Here is a 12,500-nt window from a genome sequence, read left to right on the forward strand (position 1 = left end):
ATTTACTGGCTTTAAATCTGGGAGTGCAGTGGCAATCAGACTAACCAGTACATTTGAAGTGTTCAGTGTCAGAGCTCTTGGTGATTTTATTTTCAGTTTAGGCACTGGCAAAATGCTCAGATATTTGGATAACAAGGAAATCACAGAGTTAAATTCTTCAATTGTTTTAATTATAATGAGGAAAATTAAGGGAATGGAATAATTAAATTGGTCACAAATCTTGAAAAATCTTTAATCATTTACAAGCAGAGCAAATTTTGAGAGAATTCTCCCAATTTCTCTCCCAGTTTGGAGAGAAACTGGGAAAAGTTAGAAACAGAGTAAAAGAAGGGCAATTTTAAAACACTGGAAATTTGTATAATTTTTAATATCAGTTAAATCAAAACACACTGTCTATATTTACTTGTTTTATAAACAGAGAGAAGACCTTGGGCCTTTCTTACATAGATGGAATTACATTACTATGTTCATAATTATTATACAGTACAAAACAAACATCAACCTGTTTTCCTCAGGAATATGAAGGGCCATGAACTGCAAAGGATTCATGCACTGTATCATCCAGCCTTGACGTTCACTGATCCGAGACACATCCACCTTCAAGAAATGGTTTGGCACTCTGCTCCAAAGCACATGAGTCAGAAACTGGACATGGAGACGTGGGGGACATTGAGAGACTGGGTTTTTGTGTTCACTTTTGAATAATCCAGCAGATAATGGCATTACATTCTGGAAAATTCCAATGGAAGAGACAATCAGTTTCCTCATCTTTACCAAACACTGCATTTCTTTTCCAGAAATATACTCAACATATAGCGAAGTAGAGTAAAAGAGGAAATCAGCATTTTCACTCATTTTTAAAACAAGCTAGCAACTGTTGGAAGATTAGCAGCAAGATGGCATTTTTTATATTTGTTTTTTTAAGAACATCCAAATTTTAAATATAAACTTGACTGCCACATGTTGTTACTTCCTTGGACTCCACTTTTTTTTACCTCTTCTGATTTCTTAGATATCCAAGTATCCAAAGCAAGATAGAAAAATTCAACTCAGTTTTCCTGTGTTCTAACTGAATGTATTTTAAAAATTATTTTACAACTCTAACCAAATTCTTCAGATACACCGGTCATTCATTCTGTCTGTAAAACTAAGAGATTTGCTTTCCCAATCTAAGTAATTTTGTTTCACCATAAAAGACAGATTCAGAAAATTCTGATCACTTTCAACCCTTTTTATTCAATGTACTATATTTTAAATTCATAAGTATTTAAAACTGAGTTAAGACTAAAAATAGCATTAATGCAAACACTTGGAATCATAGAAAGGTCCTAAATACCAAGAACACAGTGCAGGAAATAAATGGCATAAATATAATAAACTTTTTTCAATATGATTTGTTAGTTCTAAACCTGCACAAAACCCAGCAAAATCTCAGCGTTTTTTACCTTTATTCTTCCCAATTCAAACTGGAAAACATTGGGGCTTGTAGCTTGAGCAAATACAGCAGGGAACAACTTTGTACTTGGTTCAACCTAGGTCAAACAAAGGGGAAAATTACTGCTATAACAGTGATGATTACTTTTTCTCTAGAATCTTGTACTAAAGCCTCTAATGACGCAGGCTAAGGATTCCCTTTTCCCCCTTCTCGCTGCAATACATCATCAAAAAATCCTCACCTGATAGTACGTGCCTAGTTCCTTGCCGTTAGCTGTGAAGGTCAGCAGGCCACTGGCAGCATCAACCAAGCAACCAATCTCCAGACCATTATTATTACGTCCTTGTCCAGGGCTCAAGCTCTCTCCTGCGCACACCATATAGCAGTTGCTGCGTTTTATACTGAATGTCAAAAGACAAATTAATTTATGAATGGTGTGCAACATTTCTGCAACATACTAACATACTACGTGGCTGCAAACATACAGAGCCTTGTGGCCGGAAGCAATGGATCACAGCCTAACCACTGCCAAAATTCAATGAAACATGGACATCATAACTGAAAAGATGACAATGTATGAAAAAATTCAAATTGTTTGTAAAATACCAAAGATGAAACTGACTTTGCAAGTCAAAGTTTTAAATCATTTAATGTCAAGAATAACAAAAGCTTCTGGTACGCATAATAATCTGAAATGCTGAGACAAGCTCATGTACAGATTTTGGCCTTGTGAATCAATATTTACAGGATCATAACTTCAAACTTTTTAGAAAGCTGCACTATTTTACTTTTAAGTGCCTATTGATTTGACTAGACCATTAGTTCACTGTTTCTTCACAAGCAAGTGCAGGTGACAATTAAATTAACACTTTTTTCTACTACTGCTGTTTTAATTATTTTTTTCTGCATCAATCCAATTACATTAAATGGAGTGGATTTACACCTTATAAATTGAAAGTTGCTTGTACAATATAGGTCTTTTCAAGGAAATTGTAACCAACCTCTCATGAACCTTCCCTTTTTCGTCTCCCAGTGTAACTGTGACAGTACGCACTCTATCCAAGTCAAAGCTTGTGTCATACTGGTGAAAATCTGATGTAATCCAGCCCACCCAGACATTAGCAGGTTCTTGACCAGGAAATATTCTCACAGAATAGTAGTACTGTTAATAAAAAAATAACATTATCAAATGTTAGTGTTTGTTCCCCAGTGTATGAGTTTGATTCAGAATTAATTTACTGCTCTAAATCTGAAAATATATAATCTCTTTAAAAGTAGCATAGGCTTGTTCAAGTGCAAATCACAAGCAAAGCAACAAAGACTATAAACACAAACCAAAATACTGCCAACAAAATACGCATTTTAAAACAAAAAAAATAGACAAGATTAAATATGTAGCTTATATGCCTGTATTGAAGGCTTCTGCTTTGTAGCATTGTAAGCTGTATTGCTACAGCAACTATTATTTTTATACTACAGGGGACTCAGTTTCTAGTATCTAATATCTTTTAGAAAGAGAAGAACACATCCAGAAGAAGAGTGTTTGTTTTCTCTTGAACATTGAGGAATGAGTGCTTATGGAGCTGATCTTGTCAGAGAAAGGTCTACAAAAACTGCAAAAAACTTTCACTGGGAATTCCATTAAATAAATGTTCTGAAGAATTAGTAGAGATGTTTTCAAATGGTCCTGAACATTGACCTACTAGTTTAATGTACCTTTTCCAATTTATTCCATTGTTCTAAAACTGTTTAACTTCCTCTTTAATGTACTGCTATCAACAGTAGTTTCAAATACAGATTAAACCAGTTTCTAGGTTTTCACTTGGAAACAGTTTTAGTCTGACAAAAAATCAAAATAAAAGAAACAAAACAGTCTCAACCTAAGTAGAAGTTCAGAATTATCATAGACATTTAAATTGAAAATTAGACTGTTTCTGAAACTCTTAAAACAAAAAAACCAAAAAAAAAAAAAAAAAAAAAAAACCAAAAAAAAAAAACAAACAAAAAAAAAAAAGTAAGTATTTAAAAAACCCAAACCAACTACCAACTAAAAACCCCCAAACAGCTAAAACATCAATCCTATATTACAATACCGTGGAAGTTTGCATCAAATAATCATAGTCATCCCTATCATCTGCTAGTACATCCTCAGTAAGCCGTGCAGAGTGACTCATGCTATAATCTGGCTTTGTCCTCCTGAGCATAAATCTGCAATAAAAAAATTAAAATTCAAATATCTAATTAAGCACAATCACAAAGGCAAATTATTCAGAAAAGAGAAAGAGACATTTTTTAAAGCCCTTAAATTAATTCTGGCCTTAAACTGTATACTCAAAAGTTACTTGACTGGTTTGTCAGACTTTAGTGGCATTTTCCTCTACTTTGAGAAAGTAGAAGGGGGAGGAGTGGGAAACAGTAGCAAGCTACTAACCTTTGCTTAAGACGTGAGGGCTTTTCTTGAACATAATCTTTATGGTTATTCAGCTCTGGTTTTGTGGCATCTTTTTCTCTTTCTGTCCGGTCAGGAACTAAATGACCATGAGCAGTTTTCATTAGAACCTCAAAATCAGAGTCGGCATCATAATCTTCCAAGTCATTTTTTGGGCCAAAAAGACCAGAGCCTGGTAACCCTCCTGCAGCTGATCTGGAGAACACCTCAGCACATTCAATGGGCATACTTAATCGAAAAAACATGACATCTGTTTTACTGTTCTGTGAACCAAAGGACTTCTGTGTGACCTTCAGACAGGGGCAGCTGTCTATGGTGCCATCAATTCTCATCACCTATGAAACAAAGATGTAGGGTTTTTTAAGTTAATGCTTTTTCTGCCATGTAAACATTCAATTTCTATTTCTACAATAAGCATATATGACTTGCAAAACTTGCAACAGCATGGTGTCAACAGTCTAATGCATTGCAATCATGTGCTGCCATTTTGAAGGGAAATAAATACTATGAGAAGTGAATGGTTTTTGTTGCTCTGTTATTAAAATAAATTAAAAAAAAGGTCAGAAAGAAATTATGCCTCTGACCATAACTCTTTGCAACATAAATCCAACTCTGCCCAGAACAACACAGACCAAGGAATAAAAAAATCATGCATGTACATATGAAAGAACATAAATTGCTTCTTAAATACCACACACCAGCTGAAAAAGAGTTCTTATTATATAATTTCAGAAGTATTTCATGGCAAATTTACAAAGCATGAATTCAGTTCTATCAAGATGCACAACTTACTGGGAAATAAGTGTTCATGCAATTGGCAAATATTTATTACAATCAAAACCAATTAGCTATGGAAAAATCAAAAAAAGTATGTTATTTTAAAATGCCCAGTTTCTGGAAGTTGCTTACATAGCTCACATTGTACAAGGAACTCTTAATGAGGACGTCTTGTTTAATTTGTCTCTCAGATTTTTCTGTTAAAACACATCACAGGTTTTGTAGAAAGAAAAACTACCAATCAAACAATTACAGACTTTGCAGCCCTACTGAACATGAGAAATTTGTAACAGGTGTAAGGTTCATTCAGAATTGGGTCAACATGTCACAGTAAACTCTTGTTTGGAAGTACAAAAGTAGAAACATAAACATACTCAAGTGTCTAGGAACACTAGGATCACAAACCTCAATATGTTCATGATTTTGTGGCACTGGTAGAAACTGAGGAAGCCTTTTACTCAGCCAAATGGTGATGTCTCTGTTTGTATTAACAGCAAAGGGTTCATACCCTTCCTGTAAGCCACATATAGTGAAATATTTCAGAGTGCTGACATCTTTTCCAAAGTTCATTCTTCCCACTTGAGATGGGCCCAGGCTGCACACAGGTAGAAATCCTTAAAACAAGATGAAAGAACACATGGGTTGTGCAAAATGAATATCAGTGAACTGCTCTCTTTCATAACTGAATTAAAAACAATTTGTGGGAAAAAACCCCTAAAAGCAAAGATTATAAAGGTAAGCAATCATCACACATCACATCTTGCATATTCATTATTCATAGTATTTTAAGAGAATCTTACTTCATCAAAAGTAATACAGTACTTGGCCATGCAGCTATAAGAGTTGAAAAATCCTACAAATATGAACAAAGTGCATGTCATAGATTTCTTTTTAAAAGAAAATTAATTAATTTTAAAAATTCAGAAAACTCTGGTTCTGGAAAATAAGAACTGAAAATATGACACTATAGTTTCATGAAAAATAAGACATTTTGGTTTGGGATTTTGTTTTCTGTCTTATCTTTTGAATCAGCTTTACATTTGTATGCATCTTGCTGTTTCACTAGCACAGGGAACATATTTGTGACTTCTTTTTACAATTTTTTTTTCTTTCATGATTCCCCAGAATGGGCAAGGGCACTTTCCCCATTCTGCAGGCATATTTTCCTTTTTATTTTCTCTTGATGTCAGCTTCACTGTCTAAAAACCTAAGAAAATCTTTTATTTCTTCTTTTTCTTTTCATCCTTCTTTGCAATTTCCACAGCTACAAACTAGTATGCAGATTCATTTGACCTAGTTATTAACAAAATGCAATTTCTTTTTTATCAACAAGAAATATGAAGCTCTGTTCAGTAATTCTGATTCATGTGAATATAACAGGTATTGAAAAATATAAGGACAAAATACAAAGTAGTTCCTCACTTTTATTTAGGTTCCCAGATTAAAAAAAAAAAAAAAAAAGAGGAGAATATCTATTAACAATGTTTGCTCTTCAGAGACAAAGCCAACTCCAGAGCACCATCTACAGGAATTACTGACCATCAGATGAATGATCAGCATTCAGTACCACTTTTTGAAGATTTTACTGCATATACACAAGACTAGTTGTCACGTGTATTTATCTTAGACATGACAAATTTAATGACATAACATAATTTGCCATAAATCGAAGTCCAGATTTTTTATCTTCCCAGCTTGGCTCTTAAATCACGATGCATCAACTCCTCAGATAACACAGCTATAATAGATGACATGATAAACGTCAATTCTGCTAATGCAAACCCAGTGATGGACAATAATGCAAGTATTTTCCAGCACTAAACAGAACATAAACAACATGTAACAAGGAAAATCACATCTGCATACAGAGTCATGTGCCATGATAAAGCCTAGCAGCTCTAGTAGGGAGAACTTACCCAGCTCCCTGTTGAGTAAAAGGAATCCACAAGCTGTCGCATAAGATGCTAAGCAAAGTCAAAATCAAAATTGTTTTCAATAACCTTACAATTCTCATCTCATCACCCGAAAAATGGTAAGTCTTCTACCAACACATTTTTCTATGGTTTCAAAAATACCCCCAAAACCCCCTATCTTCCAGGTAGATTAGATGTGAAGCAAGTCCCTCAAATACACACACACAAAAAAATGTAATAAAATGTAAATGAGCATTTGCAAGATTCCCTGACAGAAAACAAAGAAACAGGTAAAGCTGTCATTGATGTTTTTACTCAATGTAGTGTGTCCCATGAAACTTGCCAATGGAGGCAATGTGAAATCAAGATGACAGTCCCTCTCACCAATACAGCTCTCAATAATAACAGAAGGCACTGTAGATGTAGCTGATTCCTGTTTGAACTGTAACTGTGGCTCTGTGTAAATGGAATATAAACATCAGTCCCAGTCCTGACCATGAAAACCTACTTTCATCTCTGATGAAATTCTGCATCGATTTGCCAATGATTTAGTTGTTAGGTGTTTTAGGGCTCTTCTATACATGGTAAAGACGGAGCATCTTATCTTATAGGGGATGTGCTGTTAAGACAGCTACATATCTTTCTATAGAATAAAAATTAATTTCAATAGCCATGTTTGAATGGGAATCCAGCCACTTAAAATGTTATTATTCACAGATTCCATATAACCCTAGCATACTGGAGGCTACATAAAAAGATTATTTACCCTAACCTGACTACTAATCTCCAGATACGTAACGGGCTATGGAGCAAATTTTATTTCACTGTATGAAATTGCAAAACAAATGAAAAGACAAACACTACCACAAGAAAAGTAACCCTCTAGCACCGTCTGTCACACATAGCAAAAGCACAGGACAGCAACACTTTCCATAATGTTTCCTACTTTCAAGAATACAACATGAACCTCCTGATTCAATCTGTCAAATGCCACAGAAGCAGTTCCTGCTCATATAAATCACAATTTGACATAATAAAATTTGGGTTGTGCAAGTGTACCTGTTTGTATCTACAGTTAAATTATCTGCTAAAAATTCCTAATAAGATGCCATTATGTTAATCAGTTTCACTACTGAGATGATACCTCATGAACGAATTCATCTATCATAATTCCAAAGAGCTCTTCTTGTTCGTAGTACAACCTAAAATGCAGCACAAGCTGTATTACTAAACTGGCAGAACACCATATCCCTTTTTCATTGTTCCTAAATAAATTAAATCTACAGGACTGATTTACTGTACAGCTGCATCAGAAATTCTAACTGTTTTCTAAAGAGAAAGGTCCCTTTCTGCAGCAATACAATATGCACACAGATAACTGATTGAAGTGATCTGCAGAAAAGTCTCAGTGCAAGAGCCAACAAAAAAATCAAACTAAAGCCATCCTTCCAAAAGGAAAAAAACTTAAAAAGCTCCATAAATTTATTTTGGATATTTCATATGTGTGTTTGCACATGAACACTCATAATTAGCTGTCTTCTCCTCTCCTTTTGCCTCCAATATTTGTGTATTAATAATAATTTCAAATATAGCTTTGGAGTTACTAAAGATCAGTCAGCACACTCCCTTGAAAACTGACTAGGACATCTTATTTCAAAGGCTCTTTCCTACAAAAACAATACTAAAGGATCTTAATATGAATTGCAAGGACATTGTGGAAAATCTGAGAGGTCTGACATAAAGTCTGTGACATGGTTACCAAAACCTTCAGGCTCCATGTCAAGCCAGGAACTCCTTTAGCAGAGAGATCTGTTTCAATTTGAGCCTACAGCTAAAAACAAGCATCACAAAAATTACACCACTGTGATTTCATCAGTTTGGAATAAATACAGCCTACCCTCAGAATTTAATGGAATTTAAGTTTGCTACAGAATTCCCTATTCCTCAGTGGGAGTATACTAACTAATAACTGGAAAGCCACTAAAATTTAAGGGCACCAAGATGATTTTTTGCATACAACACTATCAGCAAGCCAGTTTTCCTATCTCTTTCCCTCATCATGTTACCACAGCATCTAAGTAAATCCAAAGGCAGTAAAGTAACAGGCACCAGTTCAGAAAATTAATGGCAATTATTTAATTTTAAATAAAATAAAAATATTTCTGATTCCTAATGTATGGCAGAGGAAGGAAAAAATTCATCCAAAGTACTACTGAAAGTAAAATACTCTGAAATCCAGATGAAAATAAAGTGGTTAAAATTCAAAGAGGGAATTGCCTAATTAAGAAGTATAAAATTCATATTTCCCATGCGAACAGTGTAGGGATGAGTAACCCAACAGTAGCATGTGGAGCTCTTGTTCAAAAAATTTAACTTTATCTCTCAGCTACAGCTCTATTGTTAAATAGATGGGTAATACCTATGGCAGAATATATGTACCTACAAGTAATAAAAGCTTAAAGTTTATTTTTTAACATTATCATAGTTCAGAAGTTTTAGGCAGTTAAGTTACTTAATTCAATTTCTTACCCCTTTTCTGCTTCTATCTGCACACAGATATATGATTAATATTATAAACAAAAATACATCTTTGTTACAGAATTAATCTGCCACCTGATAGACCCTCACAATCTTTGCCATCTTTAGCAATCTCAGAAGTTATGTCTTGACAGTAAATTAGCACCTGCTTGTGCATGCTGAAACCTGCACCAAGAACCCTACAATAAGCACAAAGCTCAATCTGCTGGTTTAGAATTAAGCAGAATATTTTGGAGGATAGTTTTGTATCAGCTGACTGGATCAGGTGTCATTTCTTCTCCCAGTCCTAAAGCAAACTTTAAAGATGGCCTTAACTCACTACCAGTTTCTCACAAATTGGACAGACACTTGGTATTATTTCAGTACTTCATCTAGATAAAATCTGATATCCTTGCCCACCATGGCAGGGGAGTGGATTAAGTGCTCTTAAAAGGTCCCTTCCAACTCAAAGTATTCTATGATACATTCTATAATTCTATTACATCATATGGTGATCCACTGCAGTAAGGATAAAATATTATATATTTATATAAATAAAATACCTCTTCAGACCCATCCCTGAAAAACAGTTAAAGGGTCTCACAACAAAAGACAGCCACAATGATCACTACAGAAAAACCCCTTCCTCATTGTCTGTGCTTTTACCACAACTGTCACACCCAGCAAATTCCCTTTCCTAAAGGCTAATACTAATCAAATAGAAAAAAGGACAAGTCAGGGGAGGCAGGGTCAGGGATGAGAATGGGAATATGAAACACAAAAGAAACATATTAAAGTGACGTCAGAGCAAAAACCAGGCAATAGCACGTTAACAGCATGATGTGTTACAGTACTTACCATCGGCAACCTCAAAGTCCTTGAACGCAAGTTCTGAGCCTGAGTCATCAAGAAGGATTTCACCATTTAAGGTGAACATCATCGTGTGCTCATTCATGTCAACCATACATCCAACAACATCGCCTGCCAACCAAGAGCGGCCAAAATGCTCATTACCTTGATGCCACCGCTGTGCCTGAAATAAATAGAAGCATTTAAAAGAAAAATAGTAACAATGTATGTGTTCTTCTCATCTTCAAGGGTAGAACTAATAATTAACTGCCTCAATTAAGATGGCATTAAAATTAACACTTTCACAGAATATCATTCCAAAACTGTGTCTGTGAGTACTCCAAGCTGACTCTGAATATGGAAATCCAACAATTAACTTCTTGCCAGCGCCCCTCACATCAGCATTATAAAACATTGCTAAGAGAGCTGACAGGGAAAATTGCTATTTCAACATTTTAGTAAAAAGTAAGAGTATGGTTTAGTTTTCTGCTGAAGCTCCATGAAAGACTTTTAATCACAATAATATGGTACCAATTACGATGTTTAATAAATACTCCACAAACCCTTTTTAAGCAATTGCTTGTATTTACTTTAGCAGCCTAAAAATTCGTTAATTGCAAACAATCTGTATTGTTTCCTTGAGTATAATTCATAAAATATTTTGTGCAAAATAAATTAATCTTTTTCTCATATCAGATTTTGTAAGGAATAGAACTATCTGTGAATGAGACAAGCACTGGGTTTCTGATAAATTCCAGAGTAGCAGAGGGCATGATTAATGATTCCTCTGACTGACTTTCAAGTGAAAGACTGCAAAGGCTTTCAGTGCGGTCTTGGACTGGAGTTCAAATAAATTAACCTCTCTTAAGAACTATTGTAACCAAGCACTGGAAAAAAAAGTGTTAATAACCAATAACAGATAGAATTCCTATTCAAGTGTTTCATCACAAGTAGATGTTTATGCTCAGTATCCATCCTTGAAGTTGTACAAAACCAATGAACCTTTCTCGATATCCTGAAGATTGTTTTTTTTCCAAACAAGGAAAGAAGCCATTAAAATCAAACAAATCAATATAGCATTGTGGATTGAGACCTAAACATCAAACTCTAAAATTCAGAAGGCAACTACACAACTTTTCCAGTAAAAATAAGGGACTTGAATGGTTTACATAAAACACTTTACAAAAACACTTTCCAGTTTTCTTCTGAAGTCATCTTCTCATGCAATGAAGAAGTGGGAAAGAAATAAATTCCCACAGCATAAATAAAATACATCCTGAGAACTTTATCTTGCTGGGAATATCCAGGAAATCCTCTGTTACATATTTTAACAGTAATAAGGGAAATGAATTCCAATACCAGATACAAGAAATCATTTTACAGTGAGTCATCAGTAGCCTTAATAAAAATTAAGGTTCAGATAGCAGTTGCAATTGCGCTCATACTGAAATTAAAAATTTCAATGAGTAATTTAAGCTATTTTGATGATAGTCAGTAATACAAAGTTTGTTTTCCTATATATTTTTACTACTAGATTTCAATTGGTCTTTTTTTTTCATGCAGAGTTAAATTTGAGCAAATCTTAGTGGTTCTATTATACTTCATTTAAGCTGTAAGGATTTTCATAAAAACCTAGCTATACTCTTTGGAGCTCTTACATTTTTACAAATACATAGTATCAAAGTTTGCCTCAAACACTTACTGTTAATAATCTTAACCATATTTTTTCCCTAATGGCACTTCTTAGAGACAGAAAAACAGAGTAAACTTTAAAGAAATTATTCATAGCTAATTACAGCTCCACCAGTATTTTGAATTTCATTAAGCCACTTCGATTACTAATTATTTATATATACTGTAGAAACATGTGAATTTGTGAAAAAACATTATAGATATGCCAAATTTTGCTAATTAATTTTTTGACACTGATTCTAGTTATTCTGCCTAGGCCCTCAAAAACAGAGAAATACTTTCATGAAACATCAAATGAAAACAGAGAAGGCGTCTGAGGCAATGATACATGGAACAAGACAGAAAAATTAAAATTTTTGCAGCCACTCATATTATTACAGACAAACACATACAAACCTTAAAGCCATCAAAAACAAAAGCTTCTTCATCTGAGCCAAGTTCCTGATCTGGCAGACAACCTGGCCTGGTCCAGCCAACTCTCATGTCTCCTGCAGTAACTGCCTCAAACTCAAAGTACCACTTCCCAGCCTTCACTGCATAAGTCTTTTCTGTGCGGAAGATCCTGAACTTTTCCATTATCCCACTGCACACATCCAGTCTTGTAGCTGTAAAGATTAAAAAAAATAAAAATAAGTATAAAGGGACAAAAAAAAAAAAATCAATGCAGAAGGTACTGTTTTCGACTACTGACAAGAAATCATGAAAGCACAAGCAAAAGGTAAAGGAATCCCTTTGAGCACAGACATTAAAAGTAGAATGTGCCTGCAGAACATCCATGTGGGGAAAGTGTCCTTGCCCATTCTGGGAATCAGGATTAAAAAAAAAACAAACAACCAAACCAACAAACAAATAACCCCAAAAAACCAAC

The 12,500-nt window shown here is 34.5% G+C and overlaps 1 protein-coding gene across 8 annotated transcripts in view; it reads right to left on the reverse strand.

The window, feature by feature from the left end:
* RYR2 (ryanodine receptor 2) overlaps positions 1–12,500 on the reverse strand; it is a 381,438-nt gene that overhangs the window by 128,570 nt on the left and 240,368 nt on the right. For all 8 annotated transcript variants that reach the window (XM_021527072.4, XM_085576771.1, XM_021527071.4 and 5 more), the window contains 9 exons: positions 12,029–12,237; positions 9,950–10,124; positions 5,067–5,275; positions 3,867–4,219; positions 3,529–3,643; positions 2,437–2,597; positions 1,677–1,836; positions 1,446–1,532; positions 503–729 (listed from right to left, as the gene is read on the reverse strand). In XM_021527072.4, the coding sequence (XP_021382747.3) occupies positions 503–729; positions 1,446–1,532; positions 1,677–1,836; positions 2,437–2,597; positions 3,529–3,643; positions 3,867–4,219; positions 5,067–5,275; positions 9,950–10,124; positions 12,029–12,237 (1,696 nt within the window). The remainder of the gene's footprint in view (positions 1–502; positions 730–1,445; positions 1,533–1,676; positions 1,837–2,436; positions 2,598–3,528; positions 3,644–3,866; positions 4,220–5,066; positions 5,276–9,949; positions 10,125–12,028; positions 12,238–12,500) is intronic.

The sequence above is a fragment of the Lonchura striata genome, chromosome 3, assembly GCF_050655825.1.
Source record: "Lonchura striata isolate lonStrDom1 chromosome 3, ASM5065582v1, whole genome shotgun sequence".
Taxonomy (NCBI): Eukaryota; Metazoa; Chordata; class Aves; order Passeriformes; family Estrildidae; genus Lonchura; species Lonchura striata.